Below are 23,642 nucleotides of genomic sequence, written 5' to 3'. Positions count from 1 at the left end.
TGAGGTCTTAGTGACAGCTGATAGCTGCTGAGAGGGGGTGGTCATTTCATTTAAAGGTGTGGCCTGAGTGGACTGAACAAGTTCCCCTGGATCATCTACACCCAAGAGTATATGGGCAGCATAAATATGACTGAAAGGGTTAAAAAGCAAATAAACAATACCAAATTATCAATATTTAACTGAACACCACTCAGTTTACTTCAAACCATCAGTCAAGGAATCCTTGAACTTCTAAGCATGGAAACTGTCCCTGGACACAACACTGTGAAAGCACAGTTGTCAAATACTTGGGAATTCACTTTGAAAATTCTTTACCTCTGTAGTTTCTTCAATATTTCCCCCAAATTCAAGAAGACTGCTGGCAATTTCTAGGCTGTCTCCATAGACTGCGAGATGTATTGCAGTTTGTACATTGCAGTTCTTAATATTGGGATCTGCTCCTTTATCAAGCAGGAGAGAGACAATCTCTGTCTCCAAACTCTGCACAGCCTGTGGATGTTGTAACAAGGAAAACATTGTAAATTCAGAGATCAACATAAACTTCCCCCTTCACCACGATTTATACTTAAGAGATATTGAATTTACTTTCATTCTAACCTCTTATATCAACTTAATTACTGAAATTGAATCTTTGACTTACCTTCATTAGTGGTGTGGAGTTTTCATCATCCAGGACGTTTATCTCGCATTTATTGAATAGGAGAAAATAAACCAAATGTAGATGACCATGAAAGCAGGCAAAGTGGAGCGCAGTTCTGTGAGAATGAGAGGTGTTTTAATGAAAACTCTAGGGCAGTATGCCAACATTCATAATCTCACATGTAATTATAAATAGTTTGTAACATTTAAGTCCCCTGACCCATAAACAAATATTTAACTTCATTCTAAACTTGTATTTTTTTTTAATAACTTGCTATATTAAAACTGTACTATACAGAGCTATTACTGCAGTTTGAATAAAACCCACAGCCATTGCAGCCTCAGTAAATGCTCCATCACTGAGCTGTGTAGTCAAGAGCAGACTATTTGAAGAAAAGGAATATGACTGTTGGGTTGTACTCCTTTTGATTTTGTATCCTATTCTAGACTCCACTACAACTACTTCTCAGTCTTACTGTGCTGTGATTTCTTCTCCATAAAATGAGTTGAAGAATACTTTTATTAAATTAAGATGCATCAGTTAGAACACTTTGCAATTATTCAGAAAATATTCTGAAACAACAGCTGAACATCTTTTAGAAATTTGTTATTAACAGTAACACCCAAATAAATGCATTTCAAGTCAGTGTTATATCTATTTTGTAAGTATATTATGGAGTATGTATTTCACAAATTTTAAGACAATCTTTAAAACTTGAGACATATTCTGCTTTAAATTTAAGCTCCTGCTGCCTCAGTGTCCAGGTAGCCTGGACTGTATATATGACACAGTACTAAGATTGAGATTTTGTGTTAGTCACATTTTAATTTACCTAAAATTAAAATGTCATTTGCAATTCATAATGTACAAAAAACATTACCAACACTTAGAAGCAATTCTTGGTACATAAAGTCATCATACCATCCATGGTATCTATTCTAAGTGAAGTGTGGTTTTATATATACACAAATATTTATATATTTTTATATTTATTATAATTTATATATTATATAAATTTATATTTATTAAATTAAATATAATTTATTATGTTTATTATATGTATTCATTCCCAGTCTTTATACTGTATACATATTTTATATATATATACACACACACACACACACACACACACACACACATATGTATATCCTAGTCTTTATAGAATGTTTTAAAGATGGTTATGTAAAGTACTATTGCTTAAAACTGAAAAGTATCAACAGCAAAATCTAAATGCCTAGCAAATTTGCTTTGATTTATAAGCAAACTTTATAACTTCAAGTCAAAGAAACTAAGTATGGAGCTTCAAGTCAAATAAGTAAGTATGGTTCATGTTTGACAATAGTTAAATTCATTGAATATATAGAAATTCAATGTTTCTCTGCCTAATGTCAGTATCTAATATGAATTTCACAAGGGAGGTTTAGGATACTGTGGTCTTCCAAGTTAAGCAAAAACTGGGAAAGCAAGATAGTTTGTTGATTTGTAAATCATGCAATTCTCAGCAAGCTCTACTCGCCTCTATCAGAAATATGCAAAGATGTCAGAAGTAACTCTCCAAGAACTTGGAGCTCATCACCACATTGTGTTATGAAAAATGGTGACTGATCAGAACAAAGCTGAATTAGCCTTCAGGAAAACATGTAGTGAAGAGGGAAGAAACTTAAGAGAAATCAGGAAAATCTAGTGAGATGGGAGAGTGAGATCCCAGGTATCTAGTGGGAAGAAAACAAGAACATGAGAGAAGAGGAGGGGAAGGGAGAGCATATAGGCAACTTTCAAATTTTGATTTTTTTATTCTTCAGTAAGGAATATAAACGTTAGTGCACACTGATAAAAATACATTTCAAATGTATTTTGGCTATTTTAGGTGGAAGAAAAATTATGAGGAAGATTATTTGAGTTCTGCACTTTCTACCGTTTATGTAACATTGTGTTATGTATATAGAAATTAAATCTCATTTCTTTATATTTTGTTTTTTATTCTATTCCATATTAAATGTTCCTTAAGAAAATGCCCGATGGAGCAATTATGGGTTGACAATAAACTTGCTGAAGCTTTGGTTTTACATTCCTCCTGCTCCAGAAGATCCGGACATGGACATCTGTGTGAGCACAGGTGCCAAGGAGCCGGGAGCACAGAAAGCATAGCTGAGCTCGCCTCACCCCGTTGGCCACAGAGCTGGGAAAGCTGGGGTTCTCCCATCACTCGATTTCATCAGGCCCCTCATCTTTAGCCCATATGTTCTCACCGTTTCCTCGGGTCCTCATCATTCACTTGAAAACCCTCCTTCGCAAGGAGACGCAGCGCCACTTTGAGGTTTCCTGCGCACACTGCTTGATGAAATTTATTCTCTGCCCCATATGGCTGTTGGTAGTGGTTAATTCTGCAGTTACCGCAGAACAAGGTCTCTCTCTCACCACTTGGGCCGTCACAAAACCCCAAGGGGGTTTTCGGCTCCTTCTTAGAGAAGAAGAGCTTTCTGAGGGTGGAGAACACCGCTGTGACCACCCTCCCGTCAGCTCAACTCGAAATAATTTTATAAAATGAACTTTTAACCACTGACCGCCTAACAGTTAGAGTCAACCTCCACGACTCTCCCAACTGTTAGACTCTGGTTTGACCGGTCAAACAGAAGCATTCAGTTATGGAACCGCCGTTGCTAAGTAACACTGGTAAACAAAGGCATGCTCGTTCTTCCTCAGGCATAACTGACAGTTCATTGAGCAAATCATGCTCACTGCGCACGTGTGCGGTAAGTGTTGCGGTTTTCTTTAGATTTATTTTTTTATTTTTTGACATATTTCTTCTTATTATTATTATTTATTAAAAATTTCCACCTCTTCCCCGCCTACCTTTTTCCTCCCCCTCCCTACCTCCCCCACTCCCTCCCCTCCTTCCATTCCCTCCATCTACTCCTTCACTCCACCCGCCATCCACTCCTCAGAGAGAATAAGGCACATTGCTTTGGGGAAGGTCCAAGGCCCCCCTATTATATTTAGGCTGAGCAAGGTATCCATCTAAAAAGAACAGGTTCCCAAAAAGCCAGTACGAGCAGTAGGGATAAAACCTGGGGCTACTGCCAGTGGCCCCTCAGTCTGCCCCACCATACAACTGTCACCCACATTCAGAGGGACTAGTTTGGAACTATGTGGTTTCCTTCCCTTTCTGACTGGAGTTGGTGAGCTTCCATTAGTTCATGTAAACTGTTTAAGTGGGTGTACCCATCATGGTCCTGACCTCTTTGCTCATATTCTCACTCCTCCCACTATTCAGTTGGATTTGGGAGCTCAGTTCAGTGCTCCGATGCAGGTCTCTGTGTCTGTTTCCATCAGTTTCTGGATGAAGGTTCTATGGTGATGTTTAAGATATTCATCAGTCTGATTACAGGCCAGGTCCAGTCCAGGAACCCTCTACTCTATTGTTTAGAGTCTTAGGTGGGGTCATCCTTGTGGATTCCTGGGAATTTCTCTAGTGCTAGGTTTCTTGCTAGCCCAATAATATCTCCCTCAATCAAAATATCTCTTTCCTTGCTCTCATCTCTTTTCTTTCTCCATCTAAACTATCCAGTCCCTCAAGTTCTCCTCCCCCTTCTCCTTCTCTCCTTGTCTTCCTCTTCCATCCTCCTTATTTCTCCCACCCCAACCTCCCAATTTTGTCAGGTGGTCTATCTATTTCCCCCTTCCAGGTGAATCTATGTATGTTTTTCTTAGGGTTCACCTTGTTACTTAGCTTCTCTAGGATCATGAACTATATATAGGCTCACTGTCCTTTGCTTTACAACTCGTATCTACTTATGAGTAAGCACACACCATGTTCATTTTTCTGGGTCTGGACTACCTCACTCAGGATGTTTTTTTTTCTAGTTTCATACATTTACATGCAAATTTCAAGATGGCATTGTTTTTGTACTGCTGAGTAGTACTCTAAGGTGCAAATATGCCACATTTTCTATATTTGTTCTATGGTTGAGGGGCATCTAGGTTGTTTCCAGTTTCTGGCTATTACAAATAATGGTGCTATAAACAGAACTGAGCAAGTGTCCTTTTGGTAAGATTGAGCATCTTTTGGGGATATGCTTAAGAGTGGTATTGCTGGGTCCTGGGGCAGGTTGATTCCAAATTTTCTGAGAAACTGCCATACTGATTTCCAAAGTGGTATGCAAATTTGCATCCCCACCAGCAATGTAGGAGTGCTTCCCTTACTCCACATCCTCTCCAGCATGAGTTATCATTAGTGTTTTTGATCTTAGCCATTCTGACTATTGTAATATTGTATCTCAGAGTTGTTTTGATTTTCATTTCTCTGAAGGCTAAGGGTGTTGAACATTTACTTAAGTGTCTTTTGGCCACTTGTGATTCTTCTGTTGAGAATTCTCTATTTACTTGTGTACCCCATTTTTAATTGGATTATTTGGACTTTTGATGTCCAATTTCTTGAGTTCTTTATATATTTTGGAGATCAGGCCTTTGTGTAATGTGGAGTGAGTGAGGACCTTTTCCCATTCAGTAGGCTGCTTTTGTCTTATTGACTGTGTCTTTTGCTTTACAGAAGCTTCTCAGTTTCAGGAGGTGCCATTTATTTATTGTTGCTCTCAGTGTCTGATCTACTGGGGTTTTATGTAGGAAATGGTCTCCTATAGCCATGCATTGAAGACTACTTCCCACTTTCTCTTCTATCAGGTTCCAAGTGGAGAACTTTGTATTGAGGTTTTTAATCCATTTGAACTTGATTTTGTGCATGGGGATAGATATGGATCTACTTTCATTCTTCTACGTGTTGATATTCAGGTATATCCTAACATTTTTGGAGATGCTTTCTTTTTTCATTGTATAATTTTAGTTTTCAGAAAAAATCAGGTGCTCATATGTGTGGGCATTAATATCCAGGTCTTGGATTTGATTTGGTCAACCTCTCTTTTTATGCCAACACCAAGCTGTTTTCATTACTGTAGCTCTATAATAGAGCTTGATGTCAGGGATGGTGATGCCACTGGAAGTTCCTTTATTGTACAGGATTGTTTTGAGTATCCTGGGATTTTTGTTTTTCCATATGAAATTGATTATTTTTACTATGTTGATCCTTCCTATCCAAGAGTATGGGAGATCTTTCCATTTTCTGGCATATTTTTCAATTTCTTTCATCAAAGACTTAAAATTCTTGTCAAAAAGGTTGTTCACTTCTTCAGTTAGTATTATCAGAGGATATTTTATGTTATTTGTGGCTATTGTGAAGGGTGAGGTTTCTCTGATTTCTTTCTCAGTTTCTTTCTCATTTGTATATAGGAGGGCTACTGATATTTTTTTTTTGGGTTGATCTTGTATCCTGTCACTTTACTAAAGGTGTTTATCAGCTGTAGGAGCTCCCTAGTAGAGGGGTTTGGTCACTTTGTATACTATCATATCAACTGCAAATATGAAAGTTTACTTCTTTCTTTCCAATTGAATCTCCTTGATCTCATTTTTGTTGTCTTATTGCTCTAGCCAGAACTTCAAGAACTATGTTGAATAGATATATAGAGAAAGTGGACAGCCTTGTTTTGTTTCTGATTTTATTGGAATCACTTTGAGTCTCTCTCCATTTAATTTGATGCTGGCTGTTGGTTTGCTATATATTGTTTTTATTATGTTTAGATATATTCCTTGCATCACTGGTCTCCCCAAGACCTTTATCATGAAGGGGTATTGGAATTTTTGAATGATTTCTCAGCAAATAAGATGATCATATGTTTTTTCTTTCAGTTTATTTCTAAGATAGATTACATTGATAGATTTTCATATGTTGAACCACCCCTGCATCTCTAGGATGAAGCTGACTTGATCATGGTGAATGATTTTTTTGATGTATTCTTGGATTTAGTTTGTCAGCATTTTATTGAGTATTTTTGCATCAATATTCATGAGTAAGATTGGTCTGAAATTCTGAGTCTTTGATGTATTCTTGGATTCAGTTTGTCAGTATTTTACTGAGTACTTAGGCATCTATATTCATGAGTAAAATTGGTCTGTAATTCTGAGTTGGTTTCGGTATCAGGATAACTGTAGCCTCATAAAAAGAGTTTGGCAGTGTTCCTTCTGTTTCTACTATGTGGAACACTTTGAAGAATATAGGTATTGTCATTTTCTTAAATAGTGACAGATGGCAAGGAGCCAGCCCATTGTGGGTGTTGATCCTGGGTGTTCCTGGGTTCTGTAAGAGAGCAGACTGAGCAAGCCATGGAGAAAAAGCCAGTAAGCAGCACCAATCAATGTCCTCTGAATCAGTTCATTGACTCCAGGTTCCTGCCCAGTTTGAGTTGCTGTCCTGACTTCCTTCAAGGATAAACATCAATATGGAAGTGTAAGTCAAACATACCCTTTACTCTTCAACTTTCATTTTTTCAGGGTATTTTCTTTAGCAAACAAAACCTTATCTAATTCAGGGAATTTGCAAACATGACTGGCAGCACAATAACATTTGAAGTTCAACCTGTAGCATCTTCAAGATCAGGAACAACCATACTTTAGTAAGACTTTGAGCTTTAGGTTTGCAAGCTGTTAAAAAACTGTAATGGTCACATTGTCTTTTCTAGTTTGAACCATTTGGTCCATTCTTTTGGGACCAAGGCTTGCTTAGTTGGCATCAGCAACCACTTTGGCCGTAGAAATGTTTATCAACTGGATCTGTGGCAGCTTGTTACTGTCCTGGTAGGTGCCTTTTCCTCTGTTGACAGACTTTACAACAGGTGGCTGACTCCTGGTGATACTTGCTTCAGCATGGCAACTTCGGCTATGTCTGCACAGGATCAGGAGATGACAGACCCGGATTCCTAACCACTGTAAAGTAACGGTTTCTCAGTGCCTTATCCATAAACTTTCCAGAAGCTGTGCCAACAGAAGAACCTAGATTAATACATTTTTTTCTTTTTTTCTAGATTAATACTTTTAAGATAAAATATTCCATATTGTTACTTTTCTCTTTAATGTTAAAATTCAAATATAGGATATATAAATTATATGCATATAAATGTTTTTTATTTTATTACTTTAAAAAATACCAATCCAAATTCCCACTTCCTCCCCTCCACCCACTCCCCTCCCACTCCCTCCCCACACCCACCCCCAACTCTCTCCAATCTTGAAAAAGAGCAAGGCACCCTGCCCTGTGGAAAGTCCAAGGTTCTCCCTACTATATCAAGGTTGAGCATGGTATACATACAAAGAGAATATGAGCCCCCAAAGCCAGTACATGTATTAGAGATAAATCTCAGTGCCAGTGTCATTGGCCCCTTAGTCTGCCCCAACTGTGAACCACATTCAGAGGGACTCTTTTGATTCCATGCTCTTTAATTCTCAGCCCAGTTGGAGTTGGTGAGCTCCCATTAGCTCAGACACATTGTCTCAGTGGGTGAACCCCTCATGGTCTTGACTTCCTTGCTCATACTCTCCCTCATTCTACTCTTTAACTCGACTTTGAAAACTCAGTCCAGTGCTCTAATGTGGGTCTCTGCCTCTGTTTCCATCTGTTGTTGGACGAAGGTTCTATGGTGATATTTAAAATAATCATCAATCTGACTACAGGGCAAGGCCAGATCAGGCACCCTCTCCTCTATTGCTTAGGGTCTTAGCTGGGGTCATCCTTGTGGATTCTTAGGAAATTTTCTAGAGCCAGATTTCTTGCTAATCCCAAAATGGCTCCCTCAATCAAGATATCTCTTTCCTTGCTCTCATATCTGTCCTTCCTCCATCTCAACTATCCCATTCCCTCAATCTCTCCCCAACTCTCCCCTTCCGTTCCTCGCATATAAATGTTTTGAGAGTGTGTCTTATAATATGTGATTTATGTAAGGAATTGGAAATACAAATAGGAATATATAAATAATGTATATTGTAACATTTCTATATGTCCTATATCTTGGAATCTGGAAAAGGATTACAAGGTCCAGAATGCACTAGTTTTCCTAGATGCAAACACAAGGTCATACACTTTAATATTTTTCTATGCCTACTGTTCCCTAGTTAGGTTGTTTGTTTGCTTGTTAAGGTCAAATTTCTATCATGACTGAATATTGTAAGAAGGAGTTGGGACAAACATGATGAATAAAAAACATAATTTTTTTCAAAATACGATGTTAAATGTGTGATTTCTATGATTCCCATTTATATCTGCTAATACATTTGTCTGATGGTTTTAACTGGTGGATTCATTTTTCTTGATACGTGAGACCAAATTATTAATTTCCTTGAAATTATCATAGTCAACCTGTTACCATAGCAAATTAAGCTTTGGGGTTGTCTGTAACTAGGGTTTTTGCTTTTTATGTCTGTGATAATATATAATGACCAGAAGCTTCTTACAAAATAGTGTCTTTGGGCTTCCAATTCCAGAGGCAAAAGGGTCTATCATGGTGGGGAGACTCAGCACAAGTGGGTAGACGAGGATACCTAGAGATTCCATCTCTAGCACAGGCTGGAAGCAGAGAGAAAACACAGTGGGCAGAGACTATAACCATTCAAGGCTTGCCTCCAGGGACAGATGTCATCTATCATAGCCCCATTTCCCAGATGTTCCACATCCTCCCCAGTAAGCACCACCACCTGGGACTAACTTTTCAAATATCTGAACCTGTGGGAGACAGTCTCATTAAAAGCACCACAGAGACCAATATAAAGGTCTGACATAGTCTGGAGATACGCAGGAAACAGGAAACATTTTTTATGAAATAATAGCAGAAATTTCCTCATATCAAGGGAAATTCGTGAACTCATCTATAGACCACAACAGTCACGGTTGGATAATAATCTCTCTGCATAGCATTGTAGTTATGTTAAAAATTTAAAACTATTTCACATTTTTATTCTTGGGACACTATGTACCTCTGCCTCACTGTGAACACCAGACTGACCTCAAGCTTCCAGAGATGTACATATCCCTATGCCCTTCCTGGTGCTGGACTTAAAGGCATTGCTGCTACTCCTTGCCTCACAAAAAATACATCAAGCCTTTGTACTACACTGAAAATCCAAGAACACAGAAGAAAATCTCCCAGATAGAAGCTTCAAGAGAGAATTAGTTTTCCTACAAAGGCAAGCCGATTCATGACCACTTAGTAAGGATAGATAGATAGTCAGACACAGAGACAGATAGACGTGGGGGAGAGAGAGACAGAATTTTAGAATGAAGTATTGCAGCTGTCAAACAGAACAAACGTCAAGCAAGATTCCTGTACAGAATAACGGAATCCATCAACCTTGAAGAAGCAATACAGAGACATTGCAGGATAAACATAAACTAAAGCCAAGGAAGACCAAGAGGTAACACTGCACATGCGCAGTGAGCACGCTTTCATGCGATCGTGTTGCTTAGCAATGGCTGTTCCATAACAAGCCCCATCCGTTTGTACTGGTCAAACTGAGCAAAGGAGGGCTCGTTACTTCTGGACCCTGCAGAGGTAGGGTGTACATTTTGGAAGGATTTTGTTTGTGGTTTAAAGTTCACATTGCTTTTCAAAAGATATTTAGTGTTGAGCTGAGAGTAACCTGACCATAGCGATGTTCTCCATCCTGAGGAAATTCTTCTGCTTTTTGAAAGAGCTGAAAACCCTGTAACCCTAACTCTTATGACCCAGAAAATGAATTTCATGAAGCAATGTGCATGGGAAACATTGAAGTGACGCTTTGTCTAATCCATAACAAGAAGTTTCATGTAAATAATGAGGACGAAGAGAAACGGTGAGAAACTTGGAAGCTAAGGGTGTGGGGCCTTGAGGAAATCAGGTGATGGGAGAAGCGTACCTCTCCTAGCTCCATTGAGGGCCACAGAGGTGAGGCGAGCCCAGCTATGCTTTCTGTATTACAGTCTGCTTGGCACATGTGATCACAGAATTCCAGTGTCTGTATCATTTTCTGGAGCAGGAGTACTGTAAGACCAAACCTCCAGCAGGCTAGCTGTCACCCCCTAATCCCCATATGGAGTATTTTCTTATTGAGAGCATTAAATATGCAATAGAATAATACAACAAATATAAAACAATGAAGTTTAATTTAAATGTTCATAATAAATACAGGGTGTAAAAATTAAAAAGAGCAGAATGCAAGGCCCGTTCCTTATAATGTGTCCTCTTCTCACTTAAAACTATACAAATATAATTCAATATAAATTTTACATTAATGTGTACTAACATTTCCATCCCTTACTGAACAGTAATAGAAAAATCCTAATTTGAAAAGGTGTCTGTGTGCTCCTCGCCCTCGTCCTCTTTCATGTTTTCACTTCTCAGTGGTGCCCTGGGGAAATCATTCTCATCTCAGCAGATTCCCGTGTGTCACTTAAGCTCCTCCACTTCGTATTGTTCTGAGGAGGAACTCAGCACCACCTTGTTCAGCCACTATTTTCATAACAATTTGCTGACAAGCTCCAAGTTCTCTGCAAGTTGCTTTTGACATCTTTCTTTCTGATTGAGCAAATAGAGTTTGCTGGGGGTTTCATGGTTTGCAAATCAATAAAGTCATTTTGCTTTCTCATTTCACTTAGCTAGAGATTTCTATATATTCTGTGATTTTAACTGTTGTCAAAGTGATCCATATTTGGTCATTTCACCTCCAAGATTTTTTTGACTTAAAAATCCTTAAAAATCAATCTAAAATTTTATGTGTATTTAGATTTTGCTGTTGATAGTTTTCACAGTTTTTACCCCTAGTGCTTCTTGCATAGCTAGCATTTTTCAAAATCCAGAATAAAGACTAGGAATTCCATGCATGTATGTCACATTTCAATTAGTGCAAGGCATCATGAGTTACATGATGACATTCTTCCTTGTGTATTGATTGATTTTAAGTGTTGACAATCATTTAGTACATTATGAGTTGTAAATGACATTGCAATTTTAGATGAGTTAAAATGTGACAAAAGAATTGTGTATCCACATTGTGTATCCACAATTCCAACTACCTGAAGGCTGAAGAAGGAGGAGCATAAATTTAAAGCAGACTGTTTCTCCAAAATTAAAATGATTCTCATAGACTTTGTGAAATATACATTCCTTAATATACTGCTGAATTAGAAACAATGGGACTAATATTGACTTTAATTGTGTTTATTGCAGTGTTACCACCAATAACTTAAATATCTAAAAGATGTTCAACTGTTGTTCAAGTATATTTTTCCCAGTCATTGCAAAGGTTCATATTAATGCATCCTAATTTGTCAGCAGAGATATAATCCCTTTTACTCCCAACTTATGGACAAAGAAACCACAACACAGAAAGGCTGAGTGAGAAGTCAATAGCTGAGAATGGATCCTAGAACAGGATACATATTCATTAGGAGTTCAGCGCAATAGTCACATTCTTTTTCTTTGTCTACCTAGCTCAGTAGTGGGACACTTATCTTGGCTATCCCAGGCTATGGTTGTAGTGTATGAGAGGAAAATAAAATAAAATAAAATAAAATAAAATAAAAACAGGAATTGTGTTGGAATTTTGATGGGGATTGCATTGAATCTGTAGATTGCTTTGATAAGATGGCCAGTGAAGTATAGAATAAGTTTAAAATGAGAAGTCTTGTGACAACTGAAGACAGGATCGAAACATTGCAATGCTTAGAAACATGACAATGTGCAGTCGGCTGAGGAGTAAAATTCTACTGCTCATTGGACTACGGTAAAAATTCTATTCACAGGACTAGCTATGTGGTTTTCAGTTTAGTTGTGGAATAGACAGTATTGTAAATTAATAATTGATAGCACTGCAGGATGGTTTTGCACTTCAGTTTCTTGCACTATGAGAAAGGAAGTGCCTCATGGCAGAACAATTCATTCTGTGAATAGGCATACCTCTCAAGATTATCTGAGGTAATGTACTTTCTAACCACTAATTGTGGTCTAGAACAGTAGGAGTCACTCAAATAAAAATATCATAGGAATATACTAGAAAATGTTAGCAAGGCATCAGTTACTTTAAAAGTATCTATTATGCCTGGGTGGCGGCACAAACTGTTATTACAACACTTGGAAGGCAAAGGAAGGCATATCTCTGTGAGTTTGATACCAGTTATGTCTACAAAGCACGTTCCTGGATAGCCAGAGTTGTTACCAGAGCAGCCCTATGTCAAAAACCAAAAAATATATATTTTATATGAAATGAATATAGGAAAGAATGATACATAATCAGATTAATGTTCCTAATAATATTGAGAGGACTTTCTAATTTAGAATATTATTTTGTCTGTCATATGATCTTCCAGGAGCTGATAGATATCATATTAGTATTTTGAAAATTATGAGCTTTTTATTTACTGACTGATCATGAAATTCTTAAACACTAAATAATGTATTCCTCATATTTAAGTATGTTAAGCATGGATAGAACTTAAAGTTGTAGGCTGTAGTGTGACTCTTTATTTTAAATTGCCTTCTTTGAACACAAAAACATGATGTCATGTTTTCCTGAGTGACTATTACTCTTTACCAGATACTGCTCAGGTTGTTACCCAATAATTCTTTTTTTTATTGTTTTACTTTTTCATTTTATTATTAAAAATGCTTTTCATTTTACATACCAATCCCAGTTTCCCTTTCCTCTCCTCCCATCCAGCACCTCACACTCTTCTGACCCCTTCCAAGCCTCCCCTCCCATATCAATGCAGAGCAAGGTATCCCACCAAAGGGAATGTGTTCCAAAATACCAGTTCATTCTCCTGGGATAGGTCCTGGTGCCACTTTCATCCCCCCCCCCGCCTAAACAGATCTAGCCACTATCACCCACGTTTCAGTGGGTCTAGTTGGTCCCATGCAGGTTCCCCAGCTGTCAGTCCATTATCAATGAACTCCCACTAGCTCCAGCCACCTGTCTCTGTGGTTTTCCCCCAACATGCCCAACATCTCAAATAGCTGAAAAATGTTTAAGGAATTGTTCAACATCCTTTGCCATCAGGGAAATGTAAACTAAAACAACTCTGAGATACCATCTTACACCAGGCAGAATGGTTAAGATCAAAACCACTAATGTCAGTTTATGCTGGAGAAGATGTGGAGTAAGGAGAACACTCCTCCATTTCTAGTGGGAGTTCAAACTTTTTTTTTAGTTTATTAAAATATAAAAGTTTCCATTTTCGCCCCTCCTCCCAACACCCTCCCACTCACCCCACTCCCTCTCCTCTTCCCTCTCCATCCCTAAGAGCAGTCAGGGTCTCCTGCCCTGTGGGTAGTTCAAGTTCCTCCCCGCTCCCTCCAGGACCAGGAAGGTGAGTATCCAATCAGACTGGATCCACAAAAATCCAGAATTTGCAGAGGAAACAAGTACCAGAGTCATTGTCAATGGCTTTTTAGAAAGATTTCGGGCCAGCCACATTCAGAGAATCCAGCCTCCTCCAGAGAATCTGGTTGGATCAAGCGCTCCTTCAGTCTCAGTCAACTGGCCTTGGTGAACTCTCATTAGATCAGTCCCCCTTGTATCAGTGGGTGATCGCTCCCCTTGCGGTTCTGATTTCCTTTTTCATGTTCTTCCTCCTTCTGCTCCTCCTTTGGACCTTGGGGGGCTCAGTCCGGTGCTCCAATGTGGGTCTCCGTCTGCATTGCCATCCATCGCCGGATGAAGGTTCCCTCTGATCTTGCCCTCCCTGCTCACGTTCTACTTCCTTCTGCTTCTCAGTTGGACCTAGGGAGTTAAGTCCAGTGTTCCAACGTGGGTCCCCGTCTCTATCTCCATCTATTGCCAGATGAAGGATCTATGGTGATAAGCAAAATATTCATCAGTATGGTTATGGGCCAAGGCCAGTTCAGGCACCCTCTCCTCTGTCCAGAGAACAATCTGGGGATCTCTCCTTGGACCTGGGATCCCATTTACAGTCAAGTCTCTAGTAAACCCTAAACTGACTTCCATAGTTGAGATATATTCTTCCCTGAACCCATATCTATCCTTCCTCCCACCCCCTCCCAGTCCCCCGAGCATTTCCCATTCCTCCCCTGCTCCCTTCTCTCTAACCTCCTCCCCTTCCAACTACCCTCCCAACCCCCCATGCACCTTTGGTTACCTGGAACTCTTGTCTATTTCCAATCTCCAGGAGGAAAACTACCTGAATTTTCTTCAGGTTCACCTTCTTATTTAGCTTCTCTAGGATCACGAATAATAGGCTCAAAGACCATTAATTATGGCTAGAATCCACTTATGAGTGAATACATACCTTATTCCTCTTTTTGGGTCTGGCTTACCTGACTCAGTAAAGCGTTTTCTTTTTCTTTTTTTTATTTTTCTTTTTTATTTATTTATTTATTTATTTATTTATTTATTTATTTATTTAATTTTTACTGGGAACCCCTCAAGAATCAAGTCTCCTGCAAACCCTAGAATGGCTCTCTTAGTTGCGATATATATATATATATATATATATATATATATGTATATATGTATATATGTATATATATATAGTTGAGATATATTCTTCCCTGCTCCCATAACCATCCTTCCTCCCTCCCCCCTCCCATTCCCCCAAGCCATTCCCTATTCTCGCCCTCTCCCCTCTCCCTAACCATCTTCCCTTACTTCCACCCCCCACCCCCCATGCACCCGACTTTGCTTGGCAATCTTGCCTAGTTCTATTATCCAGGAGGATAACTATATAAATTTTCTTCAGGTTCACTTTCTTATCTAGCTTCTCTAGGATCACAAATTATAGACCCAAAGACCTTTAACTATGGCTAGAATCCACTTATGAGTGAGTACATACCATATTCCTCTTTTTGGGTCTGGCTTACCTCACTCAGTAAAGCGTTTTCTATTTCCATCCATTTGCATGCAAAATTCAAGATGTCATTGTTCTTTACCGCTGAGTAAAACTCTAATGTATATATGTTCCACACCTTCTTTAACCATTCTTCTATTGAGGGGCACCTAGGTTGTTTCCAGGTTCTGGCTATTACAAATAGTGCAGCTATGAACATAGTTGAACAAATACTTTTGTAGTATGATAGGGCATCTCTTGGGTATATTCCCAAGAGTGGAATTGCTGGGTCCTGAGGGAGGTTGACTCCCAGTTTCCTGAGAAACCGCCACACTGATTTCCACAGTGGCTGCACAAGTTTGCATTCCCACCAACAATGGATGAGTGTTCCCCTCATTCCACATCCTCTCCAGCATAGGCTATCATTGGAGTTCTTGACTTTAGCTATTCTGACAGGTGTAAGATGGTATCTCAAGGTTGTTTTGATTTGCATTTCCCTGATCGCTAAGGAGGTTGAGCATGACCTTAAGTGTCTTCTGGCCATTCGAAGTTCATCTGTTGTGAATTCTCTGTTCAGTTCAGACCCCAATTTTTAATTGGGTTAATTAGAGTTTTAGTGTCTAGTTTCCTGAGTTGTTTGTATATTCTGGAGATCAGACCTTTGTCTGATGAGGGGTTGGTGAAGATCTTCTCCCAGTCAGAAGGCAGCCTTTTTGTCTTACTGACAGTGTCCTTTGCTTTACAGAAGCTTCTCAGTTTCAGCAGGTCCCATTTATTCATTGATTCTCTTATTGTCTGTGCTACTGGGGTCCTACTTAGGAAGTGGCCTCCTGTGCCTATATCTTGTAGACTACTTCCCACTTTCTCTTCTATCAGGTTCAAAGTGGACAGATTGATGTTGATGTCTTTAATCCATTTGGACTTGAGTTTTGTGCATGGTGATAGATATGGATCTATTTTCATTCTTCTACAGGTTGACATTCAGTTATGCCAGCACCATTTGTTAAAGACGCTTTCCTTCTTCCATTGTATACCTTTAGCTCCCTTGTCGAAAATTAGATGTTCATAGGTTTGAGGGTTAGTATACGGGTCTTCTATTCGATTCCATAGGTCTACTTCTCTGTTCTTATGCCAATACCAAGCTGTTTTCAATACTGTAGCTCTGTAATAGAGTTTGAAGTCAGGGATAGTAATCCCTCCAGAAGTTCCTTTATTGTATAAGATTGTTTTGGCTATCCTGGGTTTTTTGTTTTGCCATATAAACTTGATTATTGTTCTCTCAAGGTCTGTGAAGAAGTTTGATGGGATTTTGATGGGGATTGCATTGAATCTATAGATTGCTTTTGGTAGAATTGCCATTTTTACTATGTTGATTCTCCCAATCCAAGAGCAGGAGAGGTCTTTCCATTTTCTGGTATCCTCCTCAATTTCTCTTTTCAAAGGCTTAAAGTTCTTTTCAAATAGGTCTTTCACTTCCTTGTTTAGAGTAACCCCAAGATATTTTATGCTATTTGTGACTATCGTGAAAGGTGATGTTTCTCTGATTTCCCTCTCTGCTTCTTTATCCTTTGTGTATAGGAGGGCCACTGTTTTTTTGGAGTTGATCTTGTATCCTGCCACGTTACTAAAGGTGTTTATCAGCTGTAGGAGTTCTTTGGTAGAGTTTTTGGGGTCTCTTATGTACACTATCATATCATCAGCAAATAACGAAAGTTTAACTTCATCCTTTCCAATTCAAATCCCCTTGATCTCCTGATGTTGTCTTATTGCTATTGCTAGAACTTCAAGCACTATATTGAAGAGGTATGGAGAGAGTGGACAGCCTTGTTGTGTTCCTGATTTTAGTGGAAAGGCTTTGAGTTTCTCTCCATTCAATTTGATGTTAGCTGTAGGCTTGCTGTATATTGCTTTTATTATATTTAGGTATGATCCTTGTATCCCCAGTCTCTCCAACACCTTTATCATAAATGGGTGTTGAATTTTGTCAAATGCTTTTTCAGCATCCAATGAAATGATCATATGGTTTTTTTTCTTTCAGTTTATTTATATGATGGATTACATTGATAGATTTGCGTATTTTGAACCATCCCTGCATCTCTGGGATGAAGCCTACTTGATCATAATGGATACTTTTTCTAATGTGTTCTTGGATTCGGTTTGCCAGGATTTTATTGAGAATTTTCGCATCGATGTTCATGAGTGAGATTGGCCTCTAATTCTCTTTCTTGGTTGTGTCTTTGTGTGGTTTTGGTATTAGGGTGATTGTAGCTTCGTAAAAGGAGTTTGGCAGTGACTCTTCTGTTTCTATATTGTGGAATACATTAAGGAGTATAGGTATTAGCTCTTCCTGGAAGTTCTGGTAGAATTCTGCATTGAAACCATCTGGTCCTGGGCTTTTTTTTGGTAGGGAGATTTTTGATAACAGCTTCTAATTCTTCACGACTAACAGGTCTATTTAGATTGTTCACCTGGTCTTGGTTCAACTTTGGTATATGGTACTCATCTAAAAAAATGTCCATTTCTTTTACATTTTCCAACTTTCTGGCATATAAACTTTCGTAGTAAGATCTGATGATTCTCTGAATTTCCTCTGTGTCTGTGGTTATGTCCCCCTTTTCATTTCTGATCCTATTAATTTGCAAGTTCTCTGTCTGCCAGTTGATTAGTTTGGATAGGGGCTTGTCAATCTTGTTGATTTTCTCCAAGATCCAGCTTTTTGCTTCATTGTTTCTTTGGATTGTTTTCTGTGTTTCTATTTTGTTGATTTCAGCCCTCAGTTTGAGTATTTCCAGTCTTCTACTCCTCCTGGGTAAATCAGCTCCTTTTTTTTCTAGAACTTTCAAGTGTGCTGTTAAGTCTCCAATGTGTGCTTTCTCCGTTTTCTTTAATTGGGCACTTAGTGCTATGAACTTTCCTCTTAGCACTGTTTTCATAGTGTCCCATAGATTTGAATACGTTGTGTCTTTGTTTTCATTAAATTCAAGGAAGAGTTTAATTTCTTTCTTTATTTTTTCCTTGACCCAGGGGTGATTTAGTAGTTGACTGTTCAACTTCCATGAGTTTGTTGGCTTCCTGGGGGTACCATTGTTGTTGAATTCTAATTTTAATCCATGGTGATCTGACAAGACACAGGTGGTTACTAATATTTTTTTGTATCTGTGGAAGTTTTCTTTGTTACCAAGTATGTGGTCAATTTTCCAGAAGGTTCCATGAGCTGCAGAGAAGAAGGTATATTCTTTCCTATTTGGGTGGAGTGTTCTATAGATGTCTGTTAAGTCCATTTGTTTCAGTACCTCCAATATATCTTTTATTTCTCTGCTAGGTTTCTGTCTGATTGACCTGTCCATTGGTGAGAGAGGAGTGTTGAAGTCTCCTACTATTAGTGTGTGTGGTTTGATGACTGCCTTGAGTTCTAAAAGTTTTTCTTTTACATAAGTGGGTGCTTTTATATTAGGGGCATAGATATTCAGGGTTGTGATTTCCTCCTGATGAATTGTTCCTGTTATGAGTATGAAATGTTCATCTCCATCTCTTCTGATTGATTTTAGTTTGAAGTCAATTTTGTTAGATATTAGAATGGCCACACCCACTTGTTTCTTGGTCCATTTGCTTGGAAAATCTTTTCCCAACCCTTTACTCTGAGTAGGTGTCTGTCTTTGTGGTTGAGGTGTGTTTCTTATAAACAGCAGAATGTTGGATCCTGTTTTCGTATCCAATCACTAAGGCTGTGCCTCTTTATAGGTGAGTTGAGTTCATTGATATTAAGTGATATTAATGACCAGTGATTGATGACTCCGGTCATTTTTTTGGGTAGTAGAGTGTATGTGTTTTCCTTCTTTGAGTTCTGCTTGTGAATGGTCGCTAGATGTCTGAATTAATGTAGGCAGTGTTGGGAATGTTGGATTCTGTGGGTTGTGATTTTCCTTCTAATATTCTCTGTAAGGCTGGATTAGTAGCTATGTATTGTTTAAATTTGTTTTTATCCTGGAATATTTTGTTTTCTCCGTTGATAGTGAACAATAACTTGGCTGAGTAAAGTAGTCTTGGCTTGCATCCATGGTCTCTTAGTTTCTGCAGTACCTCTATCCAGGACCTTCTGGCTTTCATGGTTTCCATAGAGAAGTCTGGTGTAAGTCTGATAGGTTTACCTTTATAAGTTACTTGACCTTTTTCTTTTGCAGCTCTCAATATCCTTTCTTTAGTCTGAATGCTTTGTGTTTTGATTATTATATGGTGAGGGGATGTTTTTTTCTGATCCAGTCTATTCGGTGTTCTGTATGCTTCTTGAACCTTCATAGGAATTTCGTTCTTTAGGATGGGAAAGTTTTCTTCTATAATTTTGTTGAGTATATTTTCTGTACCTTTGAAATGCATTTCTTCTCCTTCTTCTACTCTTATTATTCTTAGATTTGGTTTTTTTTATTGTGTCCCACATTTCCTGAATGTTTTGTGATGAGAATTTGTTGGATTTGCTGTTTTCTTTGGTCAGAGTGTTTAATTTCTCTATGGTGTCTTCAGAGTCTTAGATTCTTTCTTCTATCTCTTGTATTCTATTGATTATGCTTGTTTCTGAAGTCTCTGTTCGTTTACCTAGATTTTCCATAGCCAGCCGGCCCTCGGTTTGTGATTTCTTCATTGACTCCATTTCAGTTTTCAAATCTTGAACTGTTTCTATTACCTGTTTGATTGTTTTTTTCTTGGTTTCCCAGAATTTCATTTACGGATTTACTCATTTCTTCAAACTTTTTGGTATATCTCTCTTCCATTTCTTTACTCATTTCCTCAATCTTTTTGTTATACTTATCTTCCATTTCTTTATGGCAGATTTTCACCTCTGTTCAAGTTCCTCTATTATTTTCATAAAGAAGCGCTTTGAGTCAATTTCTTCTATTTCTTCTGGAGTAGGGTGTTCAATTCTTCTAGTTTCGAGCTCCCTGGATTCTGGAGATGTCATGTTGCCTTTCAGGTTGTTGGAGGAATTCTTGCATTGGCGCCTGCCCATCTCCTCCACTTTGGATGAAACTCCTCAGCACTTTCTGGATAGAACTCTTCAACACTCTCTGGGTAGGATTTCTCAGCACTCTCTGGATAGAGCTCCTCAGCCCTCTCTGGGAAGAGCTCCTCAGCAGTGCAACAGGGCTAGCTGGTCTTCCCAGGACCAGGGAGAGAAAGGGCCCGCAGCAGTGGGGGGAGGGAGGGGTCCTGTGGAACACCGAAGACCCTGTCGTAGAAGCTGAGGGGGGAGGGGCTGTGCTCTCTTCCCGGACAGGCAGGCTGCCCAGGCGAGCACCCACTCACCTCTCTGGGAAGAGCTCCTCAGCAGTGCAACAGGGCTAGCTGGTCTTCCCAGGACCCGGGAGACAAAGGACCCGCAGCAGTGGGGGGAGGGAGGGGTCCCGTCCCAATAATTCTTCTTTAAGTCTCACTTCTGCTAAGGACAGCAAGTCATCTTTAACTACATAAACTTTACTGAAGATGAAACTAGGTGAGTTGTAGAGAAGCTTTGGAGTGACACAGTGGTGTTCGTTCCTATTTCCCCACTTTCGAGGTGTGCAAGCCCTGAACATGATTTAATCACCACATGTGCTTTTGAATGTGCGGAGAAGAAAAGTGGCAAATTTACTTATATAGCACACAGTCCAATGCTGAATGAGTGTCAGCATTGTGCTTATTAGTGTCAATATTTGAAATCTCTATGGATTCTTTTAAACAAAGTGTATTATTTTTATAAAATCACTAGCATTGCTTTAATCATACAAATGGCTATTTCTTACTTGACAGGAAGGAATGGAATGTTTCTTATGTAAATCTTTGAATAAATCTAATAAATGATATCATAAGCACACAAATTCCCACATTAAATTGCACTCATGCCTTCAAGATACTTAAGTCTGTTAAAAACTGATCAATTATACACAAACAGACCAGCCATTTGAGTGGTAAAATACGTTCACTGAACATTTTAATCAGTTATTCCATTGGTCTGTCATTCCAGAACAACACTACATGTGGAGATAAATGGGATTCTAAAGGTGTTGTTGAACTTCTATTGAAACAAGGCATGGCTCACTTCTTATGGAGTGCATTTGGATGAAGTGCACTGCACTATGCTAGCAGGAAATCACAATGTAAGTATACACATCACAGTGCTAATGAAGACAAAATTGTGCACAGAATACTTACAGCTGTTGTATTTACACAAGGTGAGAGTGAAGTGAAAGGGTTTTATTCAACTCCTTTTGGCCAAAGAGCAAGCAAAAGGGAAGTCCATGGGAAGCAGCCATGGGTGAAGGATAAATGTCTCAGGACTAATTTATGGTGATTCCAAAATCAATGCCAGGGACATTAACATATTAGGCAAGTGTTCTACCACTGAATTGCCTCCTTAGCTTCTGTTCTGAAGCTTTGACATCTTTAACCTTTGAAAGATACAGCATTTTCCATTTTATTCCAAATCAGCCCCATGTGTGGGAGAGAATTGGTGTCATGTATTCATTTTTCCAAATATTCCTTTGATTCTCACATGTATAGTTTTAAAAACATCTTAAATCTTAGATTTTTGCATAAATTATTTTTATTAGCAAGTTGGAATGGAAAATATCCTGCTTCCATCCTGCTCACTACATGTTTTAGTGTACTGAAAAATTTTCTGAAGAACTTGGTATGTTATGTATTTTCTCAGTAGACACAGTATACCATGGTTAATACCTATTATTTATGTGTATGTGTGTCTTTTCTACCTTTGTATATGCATATAGATATGCATATGTGGCTCTCAGACCCCAGAAGGACACATTGTAGGCACTGGAACTGAAGTTATGCATGGCTATGAACCATTATGTGTGTGCTGATAATTTCTGTCCTGGTCCTCTCTGAGAGCAAAATGTGCTCTTAACTGTTAAGCCATCTTTACAGTTTCTGACATTATATTTTTTTCTTTTTTTTCATTTGAATAAACACTTTTATTTATTTTTATTTGTTTATAAAAATTTCCACTTCCTCCCCTCCTCTCCATACCCTCCCATTCCCCCCACTCCCTCTCCTCCCCCCCAACTTCCTCTCCTCCTCCCTCTCCAGTCCAAAGAGCAGTCAGGGTTTCGTGCCCTGTGGGAAGTTCAAGTTCTTCCCCCCTCCCTCCAGGCCAAGGACGGTGAGCATCCAAACATACTAGGATCCCAAACAGCCAGTACATGCAGATGAAACAAGACCCAGTGCCATTGTCAATCGCTTCTCAGTCAGCCCCCATGTCAGCCACAGTCAGAGAATCCGGTTTGATCACATGCTCGTTCAGTCCCAATCCAGCTGGCCTTGGTGAGCTCTCATTTGATCAGTCCTCTTGTATCAGTGGGTGAACGCACCCCTCGCGGTCCTGATTTCCTTTTTCATGTTCTTCCTCCTTCTGCTCCTCATTTGGACCTTGGGGGGCTCAGTCCGGTGCTCCAGTGTGGGTCTCCGTCTGTATCGTCATTGTATTGAATGTACTGATACAAATGCCAATCTCAATCTGGGAATATTCATATTCACTTATTGAAATCCAGTCATTATAAATGTTAAATCAGAATTAGGGGTTTGAAAAATGATTTAACATTTATAATGACTGGATTTCAATAAGTGAATATGAATATTCCCAGATTGAGATTGGCATTTGTATCAGTACATTCAATACACTTTGTAAGTCTTTCCTAAACAAAGCTGATTCTAAACTACTTTAATCATTCTGTATTTTATATAATCTGTATTCTCTTGGCAAATCAAATGTCTTATTCAAATATAAAAGGATTGTTTTCAATAGAAATCTTTTAGAAACAGGGCATTAGAGTAGCAAGTATACTAATAAGTGTCTATGTAAATATACATTTTTAAAACTCACACTTCAGTTTTGATGAAGAATAAGTTTCATAGTATAAACTAGTTCATTTGTCAAAATCTGTAGTTGATCATTTTCCATTTAAATTTCTAGGCTTGGTTTCTGCACATATGATTCATGAAGGTAAGAGTTAGTGTTTACCTCAAGAGTATGGTTGGGTTATCGATGCAATTAATTTTTACTTGTTCTCTGATGTTTATGTTTAATTCAATTATAATTAGAGAATCCTACTCTGTTCTTAATATTAGATTCTACTATTAATTTTTGCTGGATGCTTCTGAAAGTATTCAAGAAATTGTGCTTTTAATATAACTGTAGCATCAAAGCATGGATTTTAAGATATAATAGAAACAAGCATGCACAGTTGAAAGTATAATAGAAACAAACAGTGATATGAATGATTTATTTACAAGACCATTAGACAGATATTTGATTACAAC

General features: G+C 38.6%; 1 protein-coding gene and 1 long non-coding RNA gene across 3 annotated transcripts in view; one reads left to right on the top strand and one right to left on the bottom strand.

Moving 5' to 3' along the window:
- LOC148118237 (uncharacterized) overlaps positions 1–3,279 on the bottom strand; it is a 56,272-nt gene extending 52,993 nt beyond the window's left edge. The window contains exons 1-4 of the mRNA XM_087901367.1: positions 3,213–3,279; positions 2,890–3,160; positions 641–755; positions 316–489 (exon numbers count right to left, since the gene is read on the bottom strand). Coding sequence (XP_087757493.1) covers positions 316–489; positions 641–755; positions 2,890–3,160; positions 3,213–3,279 — 627 coding nt within the window. The remainder of the gene's footprint in view (positions 1–315; positions 490–640; positions 756–2,889; positions 3,161–3,212) is intronic.
- A 34-nt stretch (positions 3,280–3,313) lies between these two features.
- On the top strand, positions 3,314–22,637 carry LOC148118236 (uncharacterized). Of its 2 annotated transcripts, none has more exons than XR_015736402.1 (3): positions 3,314–3,393; positions 21,331–21,463; positions 22,476–22,637. It is a non-coding gene; the product is annotated as an uncharacterized LOC148118236 (long non-coding RNA). The 2 variants fall into 2 exon arrangements; XR_015736403.1 differs by lacking the exon at positions 3,314–3,393 and adding an exon at positions 9,990–10,068.
- The last annotated feature ends 1,005 nt before the right edge of the window (positions 22,638–23,642 follow it).

This window comes from Myodes glareolus, chromosome 24, assembly GCF_982192425.1.
Source record: "Myodes glareolus chromosome 24, mMyoGla1.1, whole genome shotgun sequence".
In the NCBI taxonomy this organism is placed as follows: Eukaryota; Metazoa; Chordata; class Mammalia; order Rodentia; family Cricetidae; genus Myodes; species Myodes glareolus.
The sequence above is the reverse complement of the archived record's forward strand: the minus strand, read 5'-3'. Positions and strand labels throughout refer to the sequence as shown.